The 27,114-nt window shown below is 37.3% G+C and overlaps 1 protein-coding gene across 1 annotated transcript in view; it reads left to right on the forward strand.

The window, feature by feature from the left end:
* DCC (DCC netrin 1 receptor) overlaps nt 1–27,114 on the forward strand; it is a 1,092,740-nt gene that overhangs the window by 467,629 nt on the left and 597,997 nt on the right. The window contains exon 3 of the mRNA XM_023647823.2: nt 24,162–24,446. Within this exon, the coding sequence (XP_023503591.1) occupies nt 24,162–24,446 (285 nt within the window). The remainder of the gene's footprint in view (nt 1–24,161; nt 24,447–27,114) is intronic.

Here is a 27,114-nt window from a genome sequence, read left to right on the forward strand (position 1 = left end):
GTAAGCGATATGAGTTTGGGGGAGAGAGGGAAGGGAAAGTTTCCATGAGTAGAATATGAATATCTGCTAACGACTGACTGGCCCTCAGTTCAAAATCCTATGAAAGCAAGTTGGTGAGATGAAGCATTTTTCCACATAGTGTCAGAAAGGAAGTTTTCTGTAAGGATTTGATCTAAAATCACTCTTGAATTTCTCCTCTCTCTTACCCAGGCTTCATTCTACTTTCTCTTTGTTCCCATGATCAAAACCAGTGAGTACAACAATTGTCTTTTCTTTCTTTGTTAAACAAAAACTCATATTTGATCATTTGGGAGATGATGACGAGGTCCTTATAGATATCTCTGGGATTTATACACGTACCATGAACTTAGTTAAACTGGCTAAAATTTTCCTGATGGATGATGGTGCAAATACACTCCTGATAAGACTCAAAACACTGGTAAGAGTTAGCAATATTCAAAGAATGAGTTAAATTATATCTTCTTATCTTATAAACCAATTTATATTAATGACAGACAAATAAGAACTGTCTTTGTGGTTTAAAAAAAAACATGAAAGCTCACTTCACTTACTTAAAATGATTTTCAGAATAGCTGAATTTTAGTACTGCAAAATAATTAAGCTGTCACAAGTACTTTTCTATAATCAAAATTGATCAGTGTCAATATTAGTATATTATATAGGTATTTAAATACAAAAATAAAAGTTTTGAGCTTATAACCAATTTTTGGTGGTCATTCTTTTTCTTTTTTTTTGGCAAGGAAGATTGGCCTTGAGCTAACACCTGTGCCACTCTTCCTCTATTTTGTATGTGGGATGCTGCCACAGCATGGCTTGATGAGCAGAGTGTAGGTCCACACCTGGGATCCAAACCCACAAACCCTGGGCTGCCGAAGTAGAGCATGTGAACTTAACCGCTATGCCACCAGGCAGGCCTGGATAGTCATTCTTTATTGCCAATTGTCTATGCTTAGAAAATGGTGAATTTCCTTTGACCAAAATTTTCAGGTTTAGTTTTTCACAGGTTTAATTTTCTGATCCTATCTATATCTTCTCTCCTCTATGCCACACATATGCCATTTAATTCTTAACAACAACAAAAATACTTTGTTTTTGCTTTGGATTGTGAAACTTTTATCTTCCTGATAAGAACTACTTGCTATTATTCTTTGCCAGAATTAATAAAAGTTCCCTCCAAAGCATTTCAAAATTCTCTGCAAATTCATTACTTCAGCCTGGCCATCAAAAAAGCACTGAATATAACATGTTTTAGTTTTCACTAAAGAAAACTTGGTCACATTACAATCTGTCTGTTTGCCTCTGATAGAGATGTGAAATGTGAAAATTGAACATCACATTCTCTGTGCACTCACAAAACACTAAGAAATACATTCAGAAAATATAATAATAGGGAATCAAAGAAAGCTGTGGGCTCAAGTATCATCTCAGCTATTGGTAAAAACTAAACTCGCAGTCAGGGATGCTATAGTATAAAATATTCGTGCTGTTGTTGGTACTGAAGGCGACCACCGATTCATGTGGAACTGGTAGTCAGGCAGTCATGACGGTGCTGTGGTGCTCAGCCCTTATAAACCCTGGGAGGCTTCTGTATTTTTCAGGCTGCAGTTCTCTTACCGTTGCTATCAGTTTTTCAAGGAGAAGCAAGCTAAGCCTTGTCAGAGCTGACTGCAGTGTCTTCTGAAGCCTTTCCTCTCCAAATTGAAGCTAAAAGCGAGGAAATTAGGCTGCCACACAGAGGTCAGGTAGTTCCCAGCCCTCCAGGGCACTCCCTCTAAGAGGATCTCTCATTTCCATCAGTGTTCTCTATTTGGAACACCTGTCCAGGGATGAAGAACTCATAGCCCATAATGGCTTATTTGAAATATCCTTGATGATGTGGGTGAGAGGGAGCACAAAGTAGAATGAAAAGAAAGTGTTTTCATCCCTCCTTACATTTCCTTCCTCTTACTGTGTGTCCTGATGAACCTAGCAATCTGTTGTTTATTGATCTGATAGTCTGGGTAGCTTTTCTTAGATCGAGTTTGGCGCTGGACTACATTCCTTTACTCGGTGTTAAATGTCATTTAGAGTTGCATTACTAATGGACCAGGACATAACTTTAATAACTTGTTTTAGCAAATTTGGCCTATACAACAGAATTCTTTACTTGATGACTACATCATTCAACTATTGTATTATTAAGAAAGCCTTAGGTTTATATGAGATGTCAGAGTTTGTAAAGAACATTTAGACCTCAAGCAGTAGAACTAAGCTTTATGGTGGCAATTTTCATACTATAGGCCTTTAATCGCTAGGGTTCCTTCTGTGTTTTAATGGCTAACAGAAAAAATGGTCTGGATCAGTGCTTCTCAAATTTTAATGTGCTTATGAATCCCCTGGGATTTTTGTAAATGCAGATTCTGATTCAGTAGTCTGGGGTGAAGTCTGAGAATGAGTTCCCAGTAGTCATCAAAACAGGAATCTAGGGAGACTGAATACATAGTTCTCAGGAGCTGCCTTAGAAATTCAGGCCTTCCGTGGGTCCCCTTTCAAACTGCCTCTGGCTTTTGCTTTGGGGCTGCCCCCTAAAATAATCCAGTTTATTGTCTCTTGACTCAGAATCCCCATCTCCCTAGAGTAGCATTGCCAGATTTAGCAACAAACAAACAAACAAACAAACAAAAACCCATAAAATAAAAACAAAGAGATGCCTAGTTAAATTTTAATTTCAGATAAATAATGAATAATGTTTTAGTATAATTACATCTAAAATATCACAAGGGACATACTTATTCTAAAAACTCGCTCATTGTTTATTTAAACTTCAAATGTAAGTTGATGTTGTGTATTTTATCTGGCAAACTTACCCTTGAACCTAGTGCCCTGATGTAGATTGGTCTAGACAGACCTCAGCACTATTGACTTTTGGGCCAGATAATTCTGTGTTGTGGGGGCTGTCCTGTGCATTGTAGGAGGTTTAGCAGCATCGTTGGCTTCCACCTACTAAATATCTGTAGCACGTGCTTGTCACAACTGCGAGTGAGGTGGAAGATGTCTGCCGATATTACCAATATCCTCTGGGGGAGCAACGTCACCCCCAGTTGAGATTCACTGGTCTAGAGGAAGAGATTGTTTATGTGTGTGTGTATATGTGTGCGTGTATGTACATGAGTGTATTTATTTCTGGATAGTTAGGGTGCCAAAATATGAAACTTCAGGAAAGTTTTGGTTGTCTGTCTTTTTTCAGTCAAGTGTGATATATAATGGCAATTTCTAAGGCAAGGTCAATGAAAGTTATGAGATTACTGAAAAATTTAGAGACAAATATTATTTCATATTTATCTACCTGTGAATCTGTTTTCTCATGCCCTATCACCCCAAGACATGCACTCATTTAGCATTTAAAAACTATATTCATCATAATGTTAATTATTCTGTTTCCTGTGTATTTTACCCCATTTCTACAGCTATGGAATAAATATTTGTCCTAAGTGCCTGTGGGATTAAATTCACACTCTCTTCCCCAGCATGAGTGATCTTTTCCTACCTCCCTCCTCAATCCCTCTCCCATTTGGTTTTCCACCATATTCTCTAATATTCCTCTCTCACCCACCACATCATGCAAGGCAAATCAAACTTACACTACCCACTGATTATGGTGTTGCACAGCATTTTCTGACCATGTGCTTTCCTAATGCTGCCCCTCTTCCACCCTGCCTCATAGCCATCCTTTAAAGCAATCTGTAAAATCCAACTCTTCAGGAAACCCTGTTTTTATTTTCTGTGCCTGAAAGAATCACTCTTTTCTTCTTATCTTTCTTTCTTATCTGTGTCTCTCTTATATAGCACAACACATTTTGTCCCTTGGATTAGAAACGTGTATTGCCTTTATCTCTGTTACTCATCAGGAAAGACCTTCAGAGTAGATCTGGGGACTGATTCAATGGTGCATCTTCCACAGGGCCACTGATGTGCAATCCCCTAACAGACCCCACCTTAAGGCCTTTGCTTGGTAGGTTTGTCCCCATAGCCTCATGGCCCACTCCCTCACTCTTTGAGAGCTCTTCTCAGTAAGGCCTTTCCTGACCTCCCTATTGAAAATTGTCACAGTTCCCAGCCTCCACACGCTTAACTCCCTTTCTTGATTTATTTTTTTCCATGATAGTCATCACCCTCTCTCATACTTTTTTTTTTACTTATTTATTTGTTTATTATCTGATTCCCCTTACAAGTATATAATTTTTTCTAAGGCAGGGTGTTTTTATCTCTTTCATTTATTATACTTTCCTTAGTGCCTGGAGCAATTTCTGGCACAAAGTAGGTATTCAGTAAACGTGTTGAATAAGTAAATGCATGTGCTGTAACATCTGAGAGCACTTCAAAGGGAGTTGGTCTTAAAAATATTTGATATTTGGGAATATAAGTAGAATAATTAGTAGAAACAAAGCTATTTTAGCTGTAGAACTTCTAACACATACCCAGACACAAACTCATCACTTTATTATGCAATCTTGTATTTATTTCACATTGAAGGCTAAGGAAGAAAAGCTGAAAAATTGTATTGCCAGCAATTTGGAGGGGAGGGTACTGAAAAGGGGCCCCTTGTGTAAACTTCTCTAATACCAGGTTCTGGAGTTTCCACAATTCCTGATATAACAAATACTATGTTACTTGCTACTTGCTAAATAGCTGTAGAAATCAAATTGGACCTAAAAGAAGGTAGAAGAAAGCCGTTTCATAAACTTTTGCTTCTTTTTCCTTTTACCTCTTTTATTGTCTTCACAAAAGTTGCATTTGAAGTGAGCAAATGCCCTCTGGGGCTGTGTATACATGGGATGTTAAGGTATTAAGTGATCATTTTTGTGCAGTTGATCGCTTAGGTCAAATATACCAGATCGGTAGATCATTCTCCCAATCACATTGACCAACTGTAAGTGAAATTGACTAGTTAATTTAGAACTCCTGAGTCAACATTACCATAGACAAGGAGTCAAACATTTTTCTAAAGCACAAATAGTTAATATTTCTGAATTTGCAGACTATATAGACTCTGCCACAGCTACTCAACTCTACCATTGTAACTCGAAAGCAGCCATAGACAATAGGTAAAATAATGGCATGGCTATGTTCCAATGAAACTTTGCTTTATGGATACTGAAATTTGAATTTCTTCTCATTTTCACATGTCACGAAATATTCTTTTTTAAAATTTCATTCAATCATTCTTACTTGCGGGCCCTACAAAAACAGATGGTGGACCAGATTTGGCCTACAGACTATAGTTTGCTAAGCCCTGCTACAGACGTTTTGCTTCAAGATCATGTTGGTGTCCTCAATGGAATTGAGTAGCCATGATAAATGTGTGAGATCATGGCCGTGTTAAATGAAAGAAAGTCAAGATTTTGCGTCAGACAGCAGCTTGTGGCAGATATTGCAAACCTGACTTTGACTTTAATCTCCAATTAAGACTTTGTAGATTCCTTGTGCTTTTATCTAAATCTTATTCTCACTCTGAAACTAATGCAAGCCCATCTATCCTTGTACTATCTTTTCTCCTGGCGATCCCGGCTCAACGTAAAGTTAGCGTAAGAGAAGCCATCTTATAGAAGAAAGCCATGTTGGAACTATGAATCGCCTGGACTCACCAGTCCCTTTGAATCTTCGCTTTAGTTTGCCTAGATAAGTAAGGGTCTGTCTCTAGGAGATTTGCAGGTTCTGTAGATTTTATGGCCCTTCCCAGCTGCAAAAGGGTAATAACTTTGTTCTTTCAAGTTCTCTAGGAATGTGATGGCCTCTGGACAGAGGTTCTATGCTGATTCCATGACAACTGAAAGATCTGATGTGGCAACTCCCAGTCTGCAACACCAGGAGGTTGAACATTTCCTAACGGCCTCCCCTCTAACCCTTGGCCTATATAACTGCTTCAAGATTCTGTGGCCGCCTTAAGATGGTTCTTTTGGACATTAGTCAGTCATCTTCCCCCTTGCTAGCAAGCTGTAATAAAAAGTCCTTCCTTTTCTACCACCTTGCCTCTTGACTATTGGCATGTCTTTCAGTGGGCAGATGACCCCCATCTTGGGCAGTAATATGAGCATTTTAGAAAAATTCATCAATGATTTTTTTAAGCTAGTATTAGTATGTATTTTTATAAATGGAGAGTCAAGCATGTTATTTTCTACCCTTTGTGATCCTTAATACTTTATATTATGTTTTCTCCACATGGTCATTTTAACTGCAAAGTGATAGTTCCAGCAAAAGACAAAGAAAAGATATTCAGAGTTTAACACTATGTAATTAAGATTTAAAGACACTAATCATATAAACTTCTACTTTTAGATCTTGTCCACAATGGTGTTATTTTTAGATCTTCTCTAAAATGATTATTTCCCCTCTCATTCATTAACAAATCTTTAAATAAATTGCTTACAACTTACACAACCTTTAATGCTTTTATAATACATTGGATAGCAGAGAGTATCTTTCCCAAGATATTTTGGGCAACTGTTTATCTCAGCTTCCTGATTTTTTTCCCAAGAACGTCAAAAGGTGAATTTCCACAGCCTCAATGTACAACACATCCAACTATTACTGATCATTATTAATGTGGTCATGATTGTTCAATCCAGTTTGTCTCAGAATTAGACAGTCTGCAGCCTCTGTACCAGACTGTACCATCTACTCTTAGATGTGTTGGTTTTTCCAAGCAGGAGACCTTTCTGATGCTTCTGTCTGGAGAAGCTAGAGTACTTTCATCTTGGTAGGGGGAGACTGGGTTTAGTCTCTGAAAAGAAATCTGTTAAGATGCTGATAATGTATTTTCAATCAGTAAAATTAGCTTTTCTCTTAATTAATGAAACAAGCCTCTTCTACCCATTTTATATTACGAAGGATTAAGCTCTCTTGTTCCTTGTTTTAATTGGAGATTTAAAATATGTTTCCATCTAAGTGCATTAGCACTGAGATCCCCCACCTTCCCAACTTGTGCTTCCTGTTTTAAAAGCCAATTAAGTGTTTTCATTGCTGATTGGATAGAAGCCTATACAACTTCCTGGCTGCAGGCCATTAACACCCTGGCTAGAAGTGCTGACAGGAAGATGAAGAGATTTACACCCTCTGATTTCTGTATTAACAACAAGGACAAAACAGTATGTGGTCTTGTCAGAGGATAATGCAATTTAAAGATATGATTTCTTTTTCCACAGGTGCATTTGTCTCTGAAAATTAGCAGTTCAGCTTGGGGTGAATAATAAGGCATCTTCTCTGATGAGTTTGAATCACATTAAAAAAATCTGTATTATAGACAGGTTCGTGATTTATAAAACTATTATTTCTCTAAATGATAGAATGGGAATCAGCTTATTTTTTAGATCTCAGTTCTGATAACTTGAAAAATTTAGTAGAAAGGAACAAGTATGGAAAGTGTGATATTTTGCAAAGGGAAAGTGCATACATATATAATAATGGAGAAAAAACTTCTGTTAATCATTTCAGTTGGTTTTCTTTTCTTTTTTTTTTCTTTTGATGAGGAAGATTTGCCCTGAGCTAACATCTGTGCCAATCTCCCTCTATTTTTTGCATGTGGGACACCACCTCAGCATGGCTTGATGAGTGGTGTGTAGGTCCATTCTGGAATCCGAACCCATGAATCCTGACCACCGAAGCAGAGCACGGGAATTCAACCACTATGCCACCAGGCCAGCGCCATTTCAGTTATTTAAGATAAAATTACTTTTTAACAACTAAGAACAACACACACTATGATAATATGTTTGGTTTACTGAGTTAATTCTCCCCTTATTTCAATAATTAACTGTACATCTTTGCAGGGATATATGTGAAGTAAATGTGTGTGTATGCATACATAAACTTACATTAAATATAGAAGGACGTATGTATACATTTGACTATAGCTGTATATATAAATATACACCACACATACCTCTCTATGTATCTGGATCTATTTCTATATACACATATGTGTATACGTATACAAGCACATCTATGAATATTTTTTAATCATGCACATACATAAACATACATACATATGTCAAAAACAAGAGATAGACATGCGTTCAGATTTAGAGAACCTTTGATATATGAACATTAGAAAAAGGAATTGGAGATGGGTTAAAAAATATTAATTTTGTGCTTTCAACACATGTTTTTCCATCAAATTAAATGATTGGATTTGGTTGAGCTCTAAGGCCTCTTCCAGCTGTAAATGATGAATCTAAGATTTGTTTATCTTCACACTCCCTTTCATGAAACCATTTAGGAATTCTGGAAATGATGGTAGATGATTATTGGAGCATAGAAAGATAGTAGAAGAAATACAGATGAAATATCAGGCTTTCAATAATCAGTCAATCATTAGCCGTTGACCACATACTACTGCAAAGGCACTGTGCTGAGAGGAAGATAATACAAAAGAATTGAAGTCTTGTTCTTGTCTTCAAGACACTTACACAATAATTTTGGAGAAATATGTAGACATAGACATCAAAGCAATCAGTGGGAAGCAAAGATTGATAAGTGGGGTAGAAAACGCATAACCAAGTCTTACATTTCAGAATCAGGTGAGGTCACTTAAAAAAATGTAGGCTGTACTGTAAATCTTGTTTGTCCAATTAATTTGCTTACAAAACCATTTTTCGGTAGCTGTTTCAAAGATAATCCAATTCTTTAGGGTCTAAATTATTACAAATTGTAAGTTCTAAATTACAATAATGAGACTTTCCCATAAATTGAGGTCACCACTAAAATATTCCACAATGGAAAGGACAAGTCATCAAAACTTTAAGATGAAATAAATCAACTGAAGCTAACTATTTTAGAGTTTTCTTAACAGATGGTTCTTTGCCTACATGGACAAAACAAAAATAATCACTCCTCAATGTGATCTGACTTAAAACAAGGGTACTATTTTGATGTCTGTCTTCACTATAAGACACTGCACTGTGGATGTTCACAGAAATATAGAGCAATATATCTATCCTTGAGCAATCTAAAATTTAAATGGATAGAAAAAGGATGTATGAAAATATGATAACAATACCAATAGTAACAAATGAGTGCCAAGGAGCATAAATTCGATGAGATACAGAGAAGAAAAGAGAAAAAAGATTTGTTCTGGATCTAAAAGGTTGAGCTGGGTTCAGATATTTTACTTGTGCTTTCAGCAAATATTTATTGAGTGTCTACTAAGTACTAGGCACTGAGGATACAACAGTAAACAAAGATGACCAAGGCTCAGCCCTCATGAGGTGTGAAAATGCAAAGTAAGCAGACAGGTGGATGGATAGCAGAGGGTGGCAAAGCTGAAGATGTAGATGGGAAAGTACAAAGCCATGTTCAGGAGCTCATTCAGAAGATCAGTTGGAATAGGACATATGGCTATTAAAGGAAAATCACAAGAGATAAGGATAGAGAGTGACTGACCTCATAATCACTCCCCCCAAAACATATTCACATAGTAATATCTGATAAGAAATTCTGGAAATAATGCTGTATTCTGAGATCCCAAATTTAGCTAAAATCAGATTAACCCTTACTAAGTTTAGTGGTAAGCCATCGCCTTAGAGATGCACCTCACATATCACTCATAGGGGGCTTCAGATGGATGGATTGCATTGGCGTCTTAATAGATTGGTCTGGTTTGGACTCACTTCAATCACATATTTCCCAACAGGACAAGCAGAGATTACAAATAAGATGTCAGTATGTATCTCAAACACCATTCTGATGGAGGAGTATCTATAAATCACTCTAATCTCAAATTCCCAAATGTTGAGACCAAAAAAGAATATATTGCAAAGAAAGCAAAAATTGAATGGGAATTCAAAGAACTTGGAAAAATTTAGGATAAGTCTAGCTGTTTTAAACTTATGTTTGATCGTCTTTTTGTCGAAAAGCTATATGACTTTAACAATAGTTACATAGCCTTTGAGAACAAGAGTTTTATCTACCGAACCAAAGTAAATTAGAGTAAGTGACTCCAAGTTAATGAGAAGGCTCAATAAATTATAAAATAGTTTACTTGTGATTATAAGCAAAGGAAATAAGAGTTGTTCAAATTAACTTGAGTTGAGTTGGTCAGTTTTTGCAACATTGGGCAAATTTTATCGGCTCCTTTCTTACCATAAATCTCCAAGCTTGTTTTTAGGTTCCTCTCTTATGAGTCTTCACGATAAATGTTGTCTGATGAGTCCTGCATTTTCTCCTAGATGGCAGCTGGACAGTCATGGGGAATGTTTTATTTGCCTTTACATTGCCAATGATTAACAGTGTCTAGTGTGTCTGTTACATTAGTTTTGTCAAATGTTGGTAGATGAATATAAGGTCTAGCCACATATTAGGTTGTTTAAACTTAGAATCACAGGGTTATATAATTTTATAAATGGAAGGAACTTTGCAGATACTTTCTCTAATCCTTTCGTTTTTGAGATTCAGAGATTGAGATTCAATAATTTACTTGATCTTTTACTCCTGTTCAATTTCAATCTCTTACACAAATGTCTCTTTTCTTGCTTCCTTCTGTACCACCACATACCCTCTCAACATAAGTAAAGCATCTTGGTATCAAAGTCACTAAGGAAGAAACAATAGAGCCGAGCACTGGATGGAACAATGCTTGACTCACACAGAGAGGAGACAGGGGCAAGTTTATCTCCAATAGTGGACATCAATGCCCCATCGCTAGTGGATCCCTCAGCAGCCAATGCAGAGCAACTGGCCTACTGGCAACTCTCTCACACTGCAGTAGAAGGGCCCTAACCTCTTCCCTGTGGAGTCTGATATTCTGAAAGCTGGGGGTGTGCCTAAGGGCCATTGACACACACATTTACACTTAAGCAGAACAAAGGAACATTTCTTGAACCTAAAACAGGGAAAGATATTCTTAGGCGAGGTGATAAGCCCTGCACAGGCTGTGTGGGCTCTTTATTCCCTGGTGAGGAAGGATTCCAGGTCCCAGGTCCATTCTTAGGCAGCTGAGTGAAGTTGAAAGACTGTATGCCAAAGACTGTCTTTCCCTGCATAAGCCTTATTTCCTTTCATTTAGACTACTGTTAAGTTTCTATCTGAGATTCCTCCTTTCACTTTTGCGTTCACTCACCCTCCAACTATTCTCTCCACAGCTGTCAGAGTGATCTTCAAAAATGTAAATCCGATCATGTAATTCTCTTGCTCAAAATCCCTGAATAACTTATTAATGTAGTTGAAATGAAATCCAGTGAAATCCAATGAAATCCAATTACTAAGATGGCGTAGGGCATCTGAATTATCTACCCCTCCCTACATCTCCAGTCTAATCTTTTGCCATGCTCCTCTTTGCCCACTGCTCTTCAAAGTTCATGCTCTATCTATTGAACAATGCTTATTTACAAGAAAGACTTCTCAGTACTTTTTAATACATCTTTTTACATTCATAAATCATAAGATCAGGAAAGATCATAAACAAGCTTGGAAGTAATATAATGCTGATTCTATAAAAAGTATGTAAGTACTCTGATACTTGAGGCTTAAAGCTATTCAGAAGGAATATTTTACTTCCTACCCCACACACGTGTGCCCCACTTCTAGCCCCTTATAAGCAGGAGAAAGTGTCTCTCTGACTGCCCAGTCATGCCCTTTTCCCACCTTTCTCCTCAGTCTAAGTATCAGATGATGTCATTGGGCCCAGGAGAATGGCTGCACAACTGAAAGATTGTGAAAGACGATTCACTCTTCTCCAATTTACTGACATTCTTCTACAGCCAAATGAGTGTTGGGGAGAAATTATGCAAAGAGATTAATCAGAATAAACGATTAGTTCAGACTCTTGTGGTGAACCTTGATTCAAGTGAATTTGAGACAAATCCCAAACTATAAACTTTGGCATCATTTTTTCATTTTGAATGGATCTTATGTCAGGCATATTTGGTTACTCTGGGTCAAACTACAAAATTTGGTAATTCTTTAAAAACTTTTGATTTTCTCAGGGTCTCAATAGAGAAGGTGGAAAATCGTAGAAATTCAGCCGTTAAGCAGAAATATTTTGGCTTTCCATTTTCATTGTGCAAGTGCACAGCATGCAAATGTGTTTTATTAGCTCCAATTTTCTCCCAGTAGGTACTTCCAAATCCAAGTTAAAATTATATAGGTTTACCAGAAGTCTTTAATATAAATTATTATTCTGCTGGGGTTTCTTGGTTCTTATGTTACAGGTAGATTTTGTAGGCAGAAAAAAGATACTAAAATTATGAGACGAAAAAGTCTAATCCTTTTGATATATTTGATGTGAATCTTAGTTATTATTAAATTAACTTTATCAGTTACCTACTGAAATAAAGGCTTTAAGCTGATACTACTTGCTCCGCTGCCTCCTTATATTGAAAGCTTGTTCCATTTAGGTTTCTCCTTTCTTTGGCCTCCATCTACAAGTTCTGAATACAGTACTTAGCCACGTATTTTTGACAGGAAAAAAAAAATCATTTCTATTGTGGAAGAGGGTGGTGCTACGGAGCAAATTGAGACTAAAAAATGTTGTCAAGCAACTTCAGGAGGGCCCTTTACAGTTACATAAAGGCTGTATGTCACTGGACCTTATATAGTGCCGTGTATGTACTCAATCAGTGTCACTGGGAATAATGACAATAAACGCTTGGGTTAATAGATTGACAGGTAGAAGATAATTTAATCCTTTGGATAATATGCTTAATTAGAAGTTTGAAACAATCATAAGCCAATTGATTCTTGTTTCAATTACCTTTGAAACTAATAGGATAATCTCTTAATAAGTTTCTGTGCTTATAGTCTTCCCTATTATTGAGGCTTTGACAAGTTTTACTCAGGAAATATGTTGGACGTGAATCTCACACTCCTCCCATGGGCTTCCAATGTCCAGAAGAGTAAATCATTTCCCGAATTTTCACTGTATGTTAACATAAATATAAAATAGTATAACTTGTTATATAACACAACCTAACATATTAACATTACATAATATAATACAAATATATGTTACTAGTTGTTTGTTCATCAATGCGGAGATTAGTTAATATTTATTGAGTGCTACTGTGTACCTGGGGAGTAATACTGAGACATAGGAGTCACCGATTCTGCCCTCATGGAGCTTATAATACTTCTGTAGCCAAAATACACATGACCTATGATAAAAGTAAAGAACACTACTAGGCTCTCTTATGTGGTAGAGAAAAGCAGTTGTAGAGATCCTTTAGTGCTTCCCTATCATTTACTAAATTATTTATCATCTCAAAAAATGTTGTGGCCTTATAGTCACTGTCTTTGCACACATTGTTCACCTGTTCAGAATGTCCTTCTGGATCTTGGGCCCCTGATGAAATCCTATTTGTTATTCAAGACCCAGCTTGTAAGCCACCATTTTTGGAGCTCTTTCCTGATTATTCCCTTCCCAATAGGCATCACTAAAGATTATTCCATCTCTGCTCCTCCAGTATAATGTGCTTACCACACAGCATTGTCTTATATATTTGCTTTTTCTACTGGACTGTGAGCTCTTTGAGGAAAGAAACTAGTGTTGTTCATCATGATATTCCTCAGGCAATTAGGATGGTGCCTGCCACATATTAGTGCCCAGTAAACGTTGACTGACTGTATTAGTCTGAGTTCTCCAGAGAAATAGAACCAATAATATATATATAAGATATAATAATAATATATAATATAATATATATAAAATATATAGAATATAATATATCTAAAATATATAGAATATGTAAAATATATATATATAAAGATATTTATTGTAAGGAATTGGTTCACCTGATTGTGGAGGCTGACCTTCAGTCAGCCAAATGGGGACCCAGGAGAGCAGATAGTATGGTTCTAGTCTGAGTCTGAAAGTCTGAGAACTGAGAGAGCAGATGGTATGGATTCTAGTCCAAGTCTCAGTCCGAAGGCGTGAGAACACTGGTGTCCCATGTTGAAGACAATCTGCCAGAGAGGGTGAATCCTCTCTCACTCGCCTTTCTGTTCTATTCACTCCTTCAATGGATTGGATAAGGCCTACTCCACTGGGGAGGGTAATCTGCTTTACTCAGTCTACCAATTCAGATATTAATCTCATCCAGAAACACCCTCATAGATACACCCAGAATAACATTTAGCCAAATATCTAGGTACCCTGTGGTCACACAAAAATTAACCATCACACTGACTGACTGACTAAACAATTAACGAATAGAGAATTTGGAAGTTCCCATGTGTTGATGTGATCAATGATGGTAGGAGTTCATGGCAGGGTTATTAGGAAAATTTAGATAAAGTAAGGAAGAGGTGGTAACAATGATACAATGCAAAACAAAATATCACACAACTTGAAGAGCTTACTTTTTACTTATTTGGATGATTTGCCTGCCTTGAATTAATAACAATTTACAAGTAGGCCCAACAAATATCAACCCAATTTGTAATCAATTTTCATGAAAGTCAGGACCATTCATTAGCCGTGCATAAGGAGATGTAAGCTTGATGGAAAGCCTGAGCCTAACTTCTGTAAAATTATTTATTACTATTGATTATAAGCCAATCTCAGGTTTTGTAATTAGAATTTTATCTGCAGAGTAGAGAATGAAAACAAAGTCATTGTCAAAGCCTGTGGAGGTAAACCTCTCTACGTGAAATCAGTATGCTCATGAGTAGTTGTTTGCAATTTGGACTGAGTAGAATACACTGAGTAGAGTGTTATAATCATCAGCAAAGTTTCAGTTTGTGTATTTAAGATATGCCTGTTTTAGCAAAAAATGAGAAAAATCATTTTCCCTCACTTTTAAAACTGTTTATTAATGTAATTTTATATGATTGTATAATGTTAAATATAGTGGATATGCCATAATTTGCTTATGCAATCACCAACTGTACAATTAGCCTGTTTTCTATTTTTCACTGTTTTAAATAGTGCTGTATTGAATAATTTTATATATTTCACTTTTTTCTTCATATATTTATGGGTAGATTTCTAGAAGTGGAGTTATCGGGTTAAATTGTTATGATCACATCGCCAAATCACTTTTCAAAGATAGCATATCAATTCATACTTTCAGAATCATTGTTAATTATTATTTTAAAATCTTTGCAACATGAATAGGCTGGAGTGACACATCATTTTGTTTATATTTTCAGTTTTTGATTACTAACGGGCATTTTTCTGCATTAATGTTTGTCCTTTAAAGAATTCTCACAGAAAATCTTTTGGTAAAGTAAAACAAGCAAACAAACAAGTCCTAATTGATCTGCATAATAAATGAATTTCCATTTGGCTTAATACATCTACACCGATAAAGACCAGTTTCTATCGTCAGATATGACAGAAAAGCCAAGAGGAAAGGTAGCTGTGCTCCACAGGGGCTCTATCTAGCTCCTTCAGTAAGAAGGGTTCTATTCCAACTTTCATGTAGGATAATAACATTGATGTTCAGTAGAATTTGATTAGATTTTATGAAGGATCTATATCTAGGAAGACAATACCGTGTGAGTTTGAAGAAGAGATAGTAAAACTCTCTTCATTATTGAATCTTGTGCTGGGAAATAGATATTATATACTAGCACCGATGGATGAAAAAGAAGGCTATTAAAATGCTACCTAGAAAAGTGATTCCAAAGTTTGCCTCTTTTGACCCTGAAGATGACAAAAGACATGGATAGGTCAAGCTGAATCATGCTTATCTGATTGCTGATAATGAAATCAAGACAAGCAAGGGTGTTAGTTTGTGGTAGTTCATATCTGAGAACTGCCTCCAGGGGAACGTTAGGCAGGGTCTGAAATCCAACTTTGGTTCTGCTGGCTGATCCTGTGAAGTACCTCTTCAAACTTCAACCCTTCAAAGATGATGCCCTTCCCCAATTCTTATAAAGGCACCATGTAGGCTACCAGAGGCCCTAAGGATGTTTTTAAGAAGCATGATTTGGAGAAACCTGAATTAGTACATGGATTTGAAAGCCAAGAATCTAGCAACCCTATTGAGTGAGATTACCATAGACTCATATTCAAACTGACTCTTGATCACCCACAGATTACAGGAGTCCCAAAATGACCACCTTGTTCCACATCTTATGTATAATCAGTCTTCAAGGATCTGGGAGAGTCTCAGCCCTTCAGAGCATTTATATTGGACAAACTCCAAAGGTGATTCTGAGAAACACTTATTTGATGACATTTCTGCTTGATTATTTTTCACCTAGGGGATGAGTTCATTGTATGTTGCTGAATTTGCAGAGCTGGACAAACTGACTCTGTAATTCACCTGCACAGTTTTCCTTTCCCTTTCACACTTTTTGTCTTACATCCTTCTGAGGTTCAACTAATTGGCCACGTGGATTTTTTTAATAAGATTACAGACTGGGTAAGTGTGGTTGGCACCTACCAAACACACTTAATAGACTTGTTTTGCAATGCCACGTTTGAGTGACTGCTCTTTAGCCAACCACCTAGAAGCGTGTAATTCTGCCAATGAAAATAAAGAAGCAAAAAAAAAAAAAAAATCTAGAAAGAAAATAAAGAAGGGAAATGATAATGCACAGAGAGAGACACAGACAGAAATATCTTATAACAAATTCCAAAAATTCTTTATTGGTCTTCTGGCTGCTGCAAAGGACCAAAGCTGGAGAACTTCTTTTTGGATGACCTCTATTCTCTTGTCCTTGGTTAATCTGAGAATTAAAAATGGACAAAGGAGGTCTGGCTTTGAAGAGAGTTTTCCTTGAAGCTTTAATTTGGAGCAAACCAAGATCTTACAGCAGCCCTCCGCTGGCAGTTGTAGAATATTACCACATTGCCGAATATTTAAAAACAAAGCATGATTCCAAGCCCTAGGTCTGTCCCCCAGTTGAGAAGTCTCTTTTTATTAAATGAACTTTAATTACTTAATAATTAGACCTTCCATGAGAGGAGATGGGGATCTTGATTCTCGGCCAAAGAGGCTAGAGGGTAAATCAGAAGAATGTGCCATTTTCAGATTAGAATTTAAAAGAAGGACTAGGCCCATTTGGAGGGTGTGTGGGTGGAGGAGAGGCCTCCCTGGAGGTGGAGAGTCTGGCCATAAACCTGCACTGTGAAATGCTCTATTTCCACTTGTGCTTAAAAACCAAAGTAGTTTAAAATTAAATGAATGAGAGGCCATGTCTAAGATATTCAGACTTTCCAGATCAGATGGAAAGATTTCTCCTCGTCTGTGCAATATGTGTAGGCATGGCTGGAAGGGTATGGAGAGACTATTGTTCCCATTATTTTAATTTTTAGAGCCTAACGCTTTTGATGTCCCTGCAGATTTAGCAGCTTTCATTCATTGCCATGGTGATTTTGTACCTCATTTTTTTTAACATCACAAAGGAAAGCCCAAATGAAAAATGTTTGTGGCTTTTGCTATTAACACATCTACTGCCCTGGTGACAGCCAAAAATTTGGTTGTACCTACTAGCTTCTGAGGAAATATGTACTGGCCGGAACCTGATGGTCTGCTGCAGCCATTGCCCAGCCTGTCTCACTCAGCTGGGTGGGGCCTGGCCCTAAGACTGCTCATCACTTTGTTCCTGGGGACAGTGATTTGAAGGGAGGATGGGGGAATCTCATTTAAAATGTATATCACTGGGCCACCATTTAAATTTACGGGGCTTAGATAAAACTTTCATGGGTGCACTACACATAGCCTCTTTCTCCCTACAGGATCTCTTTTCAAATGAAAGTCTTCGTGGGTTGACTTCATGTATGTTTATTAGCCTCAGTTCTTTTTCACGTTCCCTGAAAAAAATCCCTGCTTTCTCCCTCTCTCTCTCTCTTTTTTTTTTTTTTTATGCCTTCTTACATTCCCCAACGTTTAGGGCCTGGGCTATTTGCCTAAACTAATTATCTTCCGAATAATACACACTTTTTCACTCAACAAATATTTGATGGACAATTATATGCCGTGCACTGTGCTAAGTGCTCAGAATACAGAATAAAATGACCCAGCCCTGCTCTTGTGGAATTTACAGATTAGCCGGGAAGATGGCTATTAATTCCACAGTTAATTAATTACAATTGAAGTAACTGCTGTGAAGGAGACATCTAGGGGCCATTGGTTCTATCTAGGCTTGGAGGTGGCCTCTCCGAGGAAGTGAGAATTCTGATACTGTGTGGGCACAATGAAATCCCAGGTATTCAAGTGCTGTGTCACTGAAGAGCTGGAAAGAGTAAAACTCCTCCTTGCATGGATAGCTAGTAAATGTTCTGGAAAAGAATTGTGGTTATGGCTGTTTAACAGGCCTTGAGCAACGTTTAACAAAGTAACATATATAAATAGACGCTTAATGAATCCTTTTAGTGTTAAAATGAGTATTAGAGAATAACCGAAGGATCCTTTACAGAAATCAGAATAAACAGGGTGAGACCCATTTCTCCCCGGTTCTCTCATAATGGCTGTATATCTCTTACTAACAGTGCTAAATGCTTACTATACAACTGTAATTACGATAGTTGACGTCAATAGAATTTCCCATGCTGAAGCCCAGGCACTTTTACTGAGTATTAGTTACTTATAAAATTGAATTAAAACTGTCTGTGTTTATCATTTCTAGGACAGGGGATAAAATGGAGCTCCCACATGTGCCTGACTTTTCCATATGTTAAACAACATATTCTTTCCTTTTTATGGTTCCTGAACTGATTCCTCGCTAACAGGTGCTGGTCTCTGTTCAGGCACGGAGGTGCAGATAAGGTGTAAACACGTAAGTTAGCTAGGATGGGACAAGTCCAGGTGTTTCTAGATTTAAAACTGTCACAGCATCCTGGGCCAGGCTAGGTGTGAACGTGGGAACCTTGACTACACATCATCCTTGGAAACAGCCTTTCGCCAAAGCTGACAAAAGGATCCCATGAAAGCACCAAAAATAAGTTTGTGTTCTATTTTTAATAATACGGTACTTTAGGCTGAAGTTTGTCTGTACAAATTCAAACTAGGACAGAGTGTGCTTACTAAACAACAGAGTGTACTCAGTTCTGTGCTGATACCTAGGGACTGAGGAGTGGGGAGGCACTGATCTATAAAGGAAACTCCTCTTGAGACATTTTCACTTAGATTGGGGAAATAAAGTGTCTTAAGTAGTGTAATAATTCAGTACTAATTTTTTTAAACAATCATATATGATGTAAACATTTGAATGAGTTTTGCTTCCACTCCAGTTCCATCTGTAAAGCGGAGGCAATAATATTTACTTAAGGAGCTATTGTGAGGATTAAATGTGTTCATGTATAAAGGAGCTTAGAATAGTGCAAATGATAAAACTGAGATCTTGATCAAAGTCATCCAGCTAGTCAAAAGGTGAAGCTGAGAAGTGACCCCAGGTAATCTCGTACCCGGCTGTGGTGTTATTCACCATTCCAAACTGCCACAAAACATGTTAGAAAGTGATAGAGCCAACACTCAAATGCAGTTATCAAAATTTAGATCTTTGCAATGCTCTATTTAAACATTTAGAGTCACATAGAACCTTAGAAAGTATTTATGTATTGTTTTCTTTCAGCAGATATTTGATAAATTGTGTGCACATAAAATACCGAAAAAACACGTATGTAAACACATAAACATTTTTATTTATTATTTTATTTTATTTATTTTTATTTATTTTATTTATACAATCAACCATGTCCTATAAGTTACGAGAGTTGTAAAAATTCAAAAGGTTGAGAGATGATTTCCAATAAGCAAGACTAGGGAAAAGGGGATTTTTTTGACACAGTCCCTTAAGAATGACTATAGTTTTGATAGGTAAATGTTAGGGGAGAAGATATTCCTCTTTAGAGAAAGTATCATGAGAAATACAGGCAAGAAGAAAACATGTTTAGGGCATAGACCAGTTCAATAGATCCGAGAATTCTTTGACAGGAGTGATGGGAGATGAGCCTGAAAAGTGCATTGTGATAGATTCTTGGGTACCAGCATTTGGGGCATAAGACAGTAATAGAAATTTTTTCAAACTTCAGAGTTTCCTGAGTGAAATAGATACTGATGATTTAGGAACACTGATCTTTTGACTGTGTTTGGAATGGATTTGGGTGAGAAAAGAGTAGAGATAGGAAAACCTTTCGTGCTATGATTAAGAAGAATTAGATGTGATCTAATGAGTCAGAACCAGGCTTTTTCCATGAACAGGCTCTTGTTGAGCAAGTGACTACTTTTCATGAGAAGCTAGTTAAAATTACACCTGTATCTCTCTATGAATGAAGCATAGGAATCATTTGTACCTCGTTAGAGCATTAAATGACTCTTCTGAAAATACTGTATTTCGTTTGTATGAGTTACAGTGAGTTTAATGTTCATTACTAGATGCTCATACTCATGCCTTGAAAATATAATACTAATGTGATAGCCTATAACTTCTTCTTTTAATATTTTTGCTAGTTTGTTACAAAGATGTGAGCGCTAAAATTCAGCACAAGGGGAGCATTAATTCAAGCCATATAGAGCTTTGTAAACTTATAATTGCTTTTTGATGTGTATGGTTTCCTTTGTAGAGACAAAAAGAAAAAGCTACAAGTCATGTTTATAATTTCTCACCATGTCAAATAATCAACTATTTGAAGTTGTCGAACATTACATTGTTAAATTTTAAATAGGAGGCAGTTTTAACTCCTGTTTATTAAGATCCGAAATCAACATAGAGTGCATACTGAATAAGCATATAGAATAGTAGCCAATTCCATGAAGTCTAATTATACTAATATAGAATCTCATGCCTCATGCATGGTTCTTGGAGCTAGATGAAGTTTACCTGAAGAAACAAATTGTTGAGTATGAATGTGATTTACTCTTTCATTTTAGATTTTAGTCTATGCTATGGAACTTTTCAAGTGAATTCTTTGAACCACAAACGTTCAGATGTAAAATAGATATTTAGAATTTTATCCAATAGGACTATATATCAGAATATATAAAAGTATCCAAATATTTTATCAACTTATCAAAAATATTTTATTCTTGCCTATGTTACATAAAATATATAACTTGTATGTGTTAGTAAATTATTACCAACTATATTTCCTTAACAACAAAACAAAATATAAGGAAAAAAGACCAAGAAGAAAAGTGTTAAATAAAAAAAGCCGAAATTTCTCTGAAAATCTGTTGACCTACATAACCTTCACAACATCTGGCCACTACTCATTGTAGTTTGCCTTGTGTAGTATGTACAAACTATTCTCTGTTTAAGTAGATGCCTTAAATCCACACCAAAGCCAATCAGTAGTAGGTTAATGTACCTTCTTTTGAATAGACTCAAGACTATACACTACAAACAGCCTAGAAAGCGGACTTTGAACAATGAGTGAGGGCATAAGTTAACTGATTCCTTTGGGTCTTTGTGAAAGTGGTAGATTCAATACAGTTATAGATTAGTTCTGGTAACTAAATGAGACGAATAGAATCAGGCATGTGGCTGGTGCCCTCTGCAGATACATCTGTAGTGTTGAGACAAACGGATAGCTCCAAGGATCCAGATTCTAGAACCTTAACTTGGGAATCAGATGAGTAATATTAGTACCTATGTGTAGGATAAATGTCAATTGATACGTTAATATTTGCATCAATGTTAATGTTTCTGCATGGTCTGGAATTCATTATCCATACTAAAAATCAACCTTAATATTGCATCTCCAGGTCTGCAGGTCTATTTGTGTGAGTGTAGCTATAATGAGTGTTGTATCATCTTTGGCAGATTGTACCCATTCTATATGTGATGTTGATGTAATCTTCTATTTCATAGGTTCAGTTATCTTGTGGTTCAAAGACTCTAATCCCTGAAAGAGACATGAAATGCCACCTTTACCCAGGGAAGGAGACTTCTCTACAGCATTTCTGATAGTCTCCCATATTAAATTATGATGTTTTAACCTAGGCCATTTTGCATTTTCCCTTTTGACCCCAGCGAAATTTTTATCAGATTGTAGGGAAAGTCAGTTTTGTGAGAATTAATAGACCCAAAATAAAACTAACAGTAGTTAAAACTGAACACAATAGAATTTATTATTGCCTAAATATTGACAGAAAATTTATTGATAAAATTTAAATACAGACCTAGGAAATTTTGAGTTAGTTAAAATATATCTATCAAATAAAAATCATAGTATCATAAAATATGATCAGAACAACTTGGTGGAAACCCCAAACTGATGAATAAGTCAAATTTCATGGTGAAATACACATACAGTGAAACCAATTCCCATATGATTAAAAAGAAAATAGAAATACTGGAATATAACTAGGATGAATAGAACATGAATCAAGGAATTAAAATTATTTAACTGAATTAACTCTAGAAAATAAAATTGATCTCTCAGTTAAGGCGTAATTCATACAAATAGGTTTATAGTCATAAGAAAAAGGTTTTCATGGTCAAAACATTATGGTCATAAATATGCATCTGTTCATAAAAAGGGATTCAAGAGGGGAGGGTTAAAATATCTTCTCCCTTTCTCATGTCCAAAATCATGATGAAAATGGAGGAAGCTTCTCTCTCACCATGTTTGTGCTTAGTGATGGCCAGTTTACGTATTTATTTTTATCCTTTCTTTTTTCCCTGCATGCACTTGATCATCTATATGAATGCATCATTTTCACATGTTATTACATATGAACATCATAGTGATCATGTATGTTGAGTTAGCTCTTATCCCATTTTATAGCTATTTTGTGCCAGCCTCAGCATATTGATAAACAATTTTGAAGCTGGAGCAGCCTTTGTGGTTCTTATTATGATTGTAAGACATTCTTAGCAATAACCATCAGGAAATTTTGAAAAAAGTAAAATGAAAAAAGGTTTACTACTTATAGGTCCTGGAAATTACATGGCCCACCTAGGCCCACACAGTGAGGTTACAGGTAGAGAGAGAGAGAGAGAGAGAAGCTGTGGGCTTGGGGTTCTGCTTTGATTGGGGTCGAGGGTAGGGGCCTAAGGTTTCCAGGGCTCATTCTTTATTGGTGAATTTAAAACATAAGAGCAGGAATTTAAGGCATGAGAAGAGAAAAAACAAGGGGCCCAACTCGTCAAAGGATCTCTAATCCAAAGGAGCTCTCTAATATAAACAAGGGAGCCTGGGGGGAGGAGGGCTGGCTCTTTATCTAGCCTGTGGCTGGCGATGTGTTTATTTGAGATAGCCATCTTTGAAGAAGATGCTTCTTTGAAGAAGATGCCTCAGAAATCAAAGCTGAAGTTAGGCACTTGCATTACACAAAAAGCAAAACCAACTCAAAGTTTGCACAACAATAGCCCATAGAAATGAAACAAGTTACCAAAGAACTCAGACAGCTAGGTGGCCAGCCAGGCTAGAAATGTAAGCTAGTCTAATTCCAACTTTAGCATTTCTTCCCTACACCACAACCACAACTGGCAAATATTGATGAACATTTACCTGAAGTAGTCAACCCATAATATGTTGTTCTCTGTTACTACAATTGGTGGTTAATGTCACCTGTCTGTCTTGAAACTGCCCTAGGTTATGTCATATGGCCAGTCCTCCTTGAATCTCCATCACTTCACAGTCCTTTGTCCAAAGTTGAGTAGTGGACCAAAGAGCACTGGACCAGCATTCAGAATAACCAGGTCTCTTCTGCAAGAGTGCCGCATAACAGTGTGAACTTGCTCATGGAATGTCATTTCTCTGAGCCTCGATTTACTTATGGAAGCTTAGGATGATCTTGTCTGCTCTGTTTATTTTGCAAGGCTGTTTTATTAACCAATAATAATGAAACAGCCAGCTTTTAGAGATTAATGGCAACATCTTTATCATTTTCTAGCCACAGAAACTGCTGTACTGCCAGATACGTAAAGAGCAAATCAGATGAAATTTGAGAAAATATGTTGAAAATACAATTTTCTATAAAGAGTACAGGTGTGATTTTTTTGTTTTGTTTTGGTGAGGAAGATTGGCCCTGAACTAACATCTGTGCCAATCTTCCTGTATTTTGTATGTGGGACGCTGCCTCAGCATGGGTCGATAAGCGGTGTATAGGTGCATGCCTGGATCTGAACCGGTGAACCCCAGGCTGCTGAAGTGGAGCACAGGAACTTAACCACTATGCCATCAGACAGGCCCCATGGGTGTGATTCTTTTTATTTGTAATTATCGTGCCTTATCAGAAAGATTTACCCCTCCTTCTTTGTTTTTTCTGCAGGGCCACTGAGATTCCTTTCCCAGACAGAATCTGTCACTGCCTTCATGGGAGACACTGTGCTACTCAAGTGTGAAGTCTTTGGGGAGCCTATGCCGACAATACATTGGCAGAAAAACCAACAAGACCTGACTCCAAACCCGGGTGACTCCCGAGTGGTGGTCTTGCCCTCTGGAGCCTTGCAGATCAGCAGACTTCAGCCAGGGGACATTGGAATCTATCGATGCTTAGCCCGGAATCCAGCCAGCTCAAGAACAGGAAATGAAGCAGAAGTCAGAATTTTATCAGGTATTGCAGTCCTCTTTATTCTCTTCAGAATTACTCTCTGGAGTAGTTTGAACAACAATTTTTCCTTTATCAATATTTTGTGATTGTTTTAAAGTTCTGTATTGTTTACTGGGTTTTGTTTTATTTATTTTTTCTCCCTCTCTAACTTCAATGAGAGTATGCCAAAGCTGTTTTTATTTTTCCATGTCTTGTAGTTGAAGTTTCTGGAGAAACAGATATTTTTCTTAAATTTGGCTTCATTCATTCATTCATTCATTCATTAATATATAAGAGTGCTTGTTTTGCAAAGACCATTGTTAAGCATTTTTTATTATTATTTCATTTTCCTCTGATGACACTCTAAGAGGTAGTTATTATTATTCTCATTTTCAAAGTATGAAGGTGAGGCTTAGCGAGGTTAAGAACCTTCCCCAAGTTAATACTGATCATTCATTTACTCATCCATTCACATACTCATTTCTGACAAGCATTGTGCTAATATTAGGTATATAGCAGTGATTAAGACTGACACAGAGCCTGGCCTTTTAGAGTTCTGGGTGAACGTGGACATAAAGTCATTACCATAAAGTGGGATTGATATTACGATAAGGATAGTTGTTTCTCTCCATCTCTTATCTCCATTCCTCTTCCCTGGCAAATCTTTAAGACCGGGCTCATTTTCCTCTCCTAAATCATTGGAAGTTGTCTTGGATATTCTCTAGATCTCTTCTCTACTATCTTGTATCTATGTAATATCTACTTTCTCATTTAGTCTCACTCATCGGGTTTACTTGGACTCACTTGTGAGAATCACAAAGAAGGCACACTCTTGAGTAATTGTGAAGGACTCCCTATCAAAGCATTGCTGTTGTGTCTTGTCTCTCATTCTGTGAGCAGTTATCACAAGTCCTTCAGCAAGACAGAGGGTAACATTCCTAAGCTATTTCAAAAGCAAACTGGCAATTTTATTGAACGTTTCCAGATACTTTGAGAGGACATCTCTAAAACCACTTCTAACTCTTTTATGTATTCCCTCTTCCATAAGTCACAAGGACACTGACTAAAATGTGTCAATAACCATCAGCAACACTGTTGCTTTCCATCCACTAGGCAATGAAGGATGCAAATATAGCATTTATTCCCAACACATACATTCATTTCTTTAGGCATCCATTAGATACATGAAAATTTTAAATATTTATATTCACAGATCCTTAATAATGCATCAAAGTCAATCAGATGGGAAGCCTAGGTAAGGCACAGAGAAAACTGACAAGAATATGTTTCACTATCTTCATATGACTGAAAAGTCTGTTTTCCAATGGCATTAAGGGATAAGGTTGGACTAATTAAATATTAAAACTGAAACGGAGAGTTTTGAAAGACACAGAGACATAATCATCAAATCACCCTTTATGTTTATTTGTTCACCTTGTAAAACACATTTGCATTGTAATCCATGGAGATTTATTTAAAGCCAAATTTCATATTGCTAATTTGGCTAAAATTAAGACTATTTTGGTGTACTTTGGAGATGTGAGAGTATTTCTTACCTGAATAAAAAGTGAAATTTTTTGAAATCATTACATATAATGAAAAATTTTCTCCAAGTTCTATGAATTGAAACATAAAATTCAAAAAGGAATTATGAGCTGTAGTAATAAACACACATACACAGACATGATCTTGTCATATTCGATGAGGTTTGTCTCGTATGCCATTGACCACATAAAGGACCTGCTGAATGAGCATATGTTTGTCTCATTCATGTTCAAGTTTGCAAGTTGGTTAAGAGGTCAAACACACAGGTCCACAACAAGTACAAAATTGAGTGAGAGAATGAAAGAATGAGTGATCAATCCCAGCTTCTCTAGTTTCCACGTATGCTTCTTTCATTTTAAAAATCATGCTGAGTGATATCAGCATCATGGTGGAGTGAGCTCTTCCCTTGGAATCTCCCTTCTAAAATAAACTAGAGGAACATTCAAACACCAACAGAGGACACACACACAACACAGGAGATGTCTGGGAGACCCACACAGCCATACCTCTGAAGGTGGTGGTGAGGCTGGATCCTCCAGAAGAAGGTGAAGCTGCTTGGCAGGAGCTCCATGGAGAGAGAAGACTCATGGGTAGAGGAAGGGCACAGTTGGGGACAGGTGGTCTGTTTCTGCCTGACATGCCAGCCCTGCACTCCAGCCCAATGTTCCCTGGGAAAGTGGTGCAGTGAGAGAGGGGCAAGTTAGATGAGAGGCTCAGCTGGGGAGGGGAGCTCTGTCCCCACCCCCGGGCACCAGCCCCCTACTCCAGCCCCATGTTCACCAGGAAAGTGGCACAGTGAGAGGGGCTGGTAAGAGGAGTGGCTCAGCTGGGAAGAGGTGCTCTGGTACAGTCTGGTGCTCCAGCCCTGTACTCCAGCCACACGATTGTGGGGAGCACCACACGGAGAGAGCAGCAGTGGCAGGCAGAGCCCCATGAGTGCCCAGAGTACCACGCAGAGTGAGATGCATCGGTTGGAGGAGGCATGCATGTATACGAAAGTGCTCCTTACCTCGCCTGACACTCCAGTCCTGCTGTCACTCAGAGTTCCACACAGAGTGGTAAGCAGAGGCTGAGGGAAGCATAGGGGAAGTAGAGCACCCCTCCCCCTACCCAGTGCTCCAGATCTGCCATCAGCCAAAGCATTGCA

Source organism: Equus caballus, chromosome 8 (genome assembly GCF_041296265.1).
Source record: "Equus caballus isolate H_3958 breed thoroughbred chromosome 8, TB-T2T, whole genome shotgun sequence".
Lineage (NCBI taxonomy): Eukaryota > Metazoa > Chordata > Mammalia > Perissodactyla > Equidae > Equus > Equus caballus.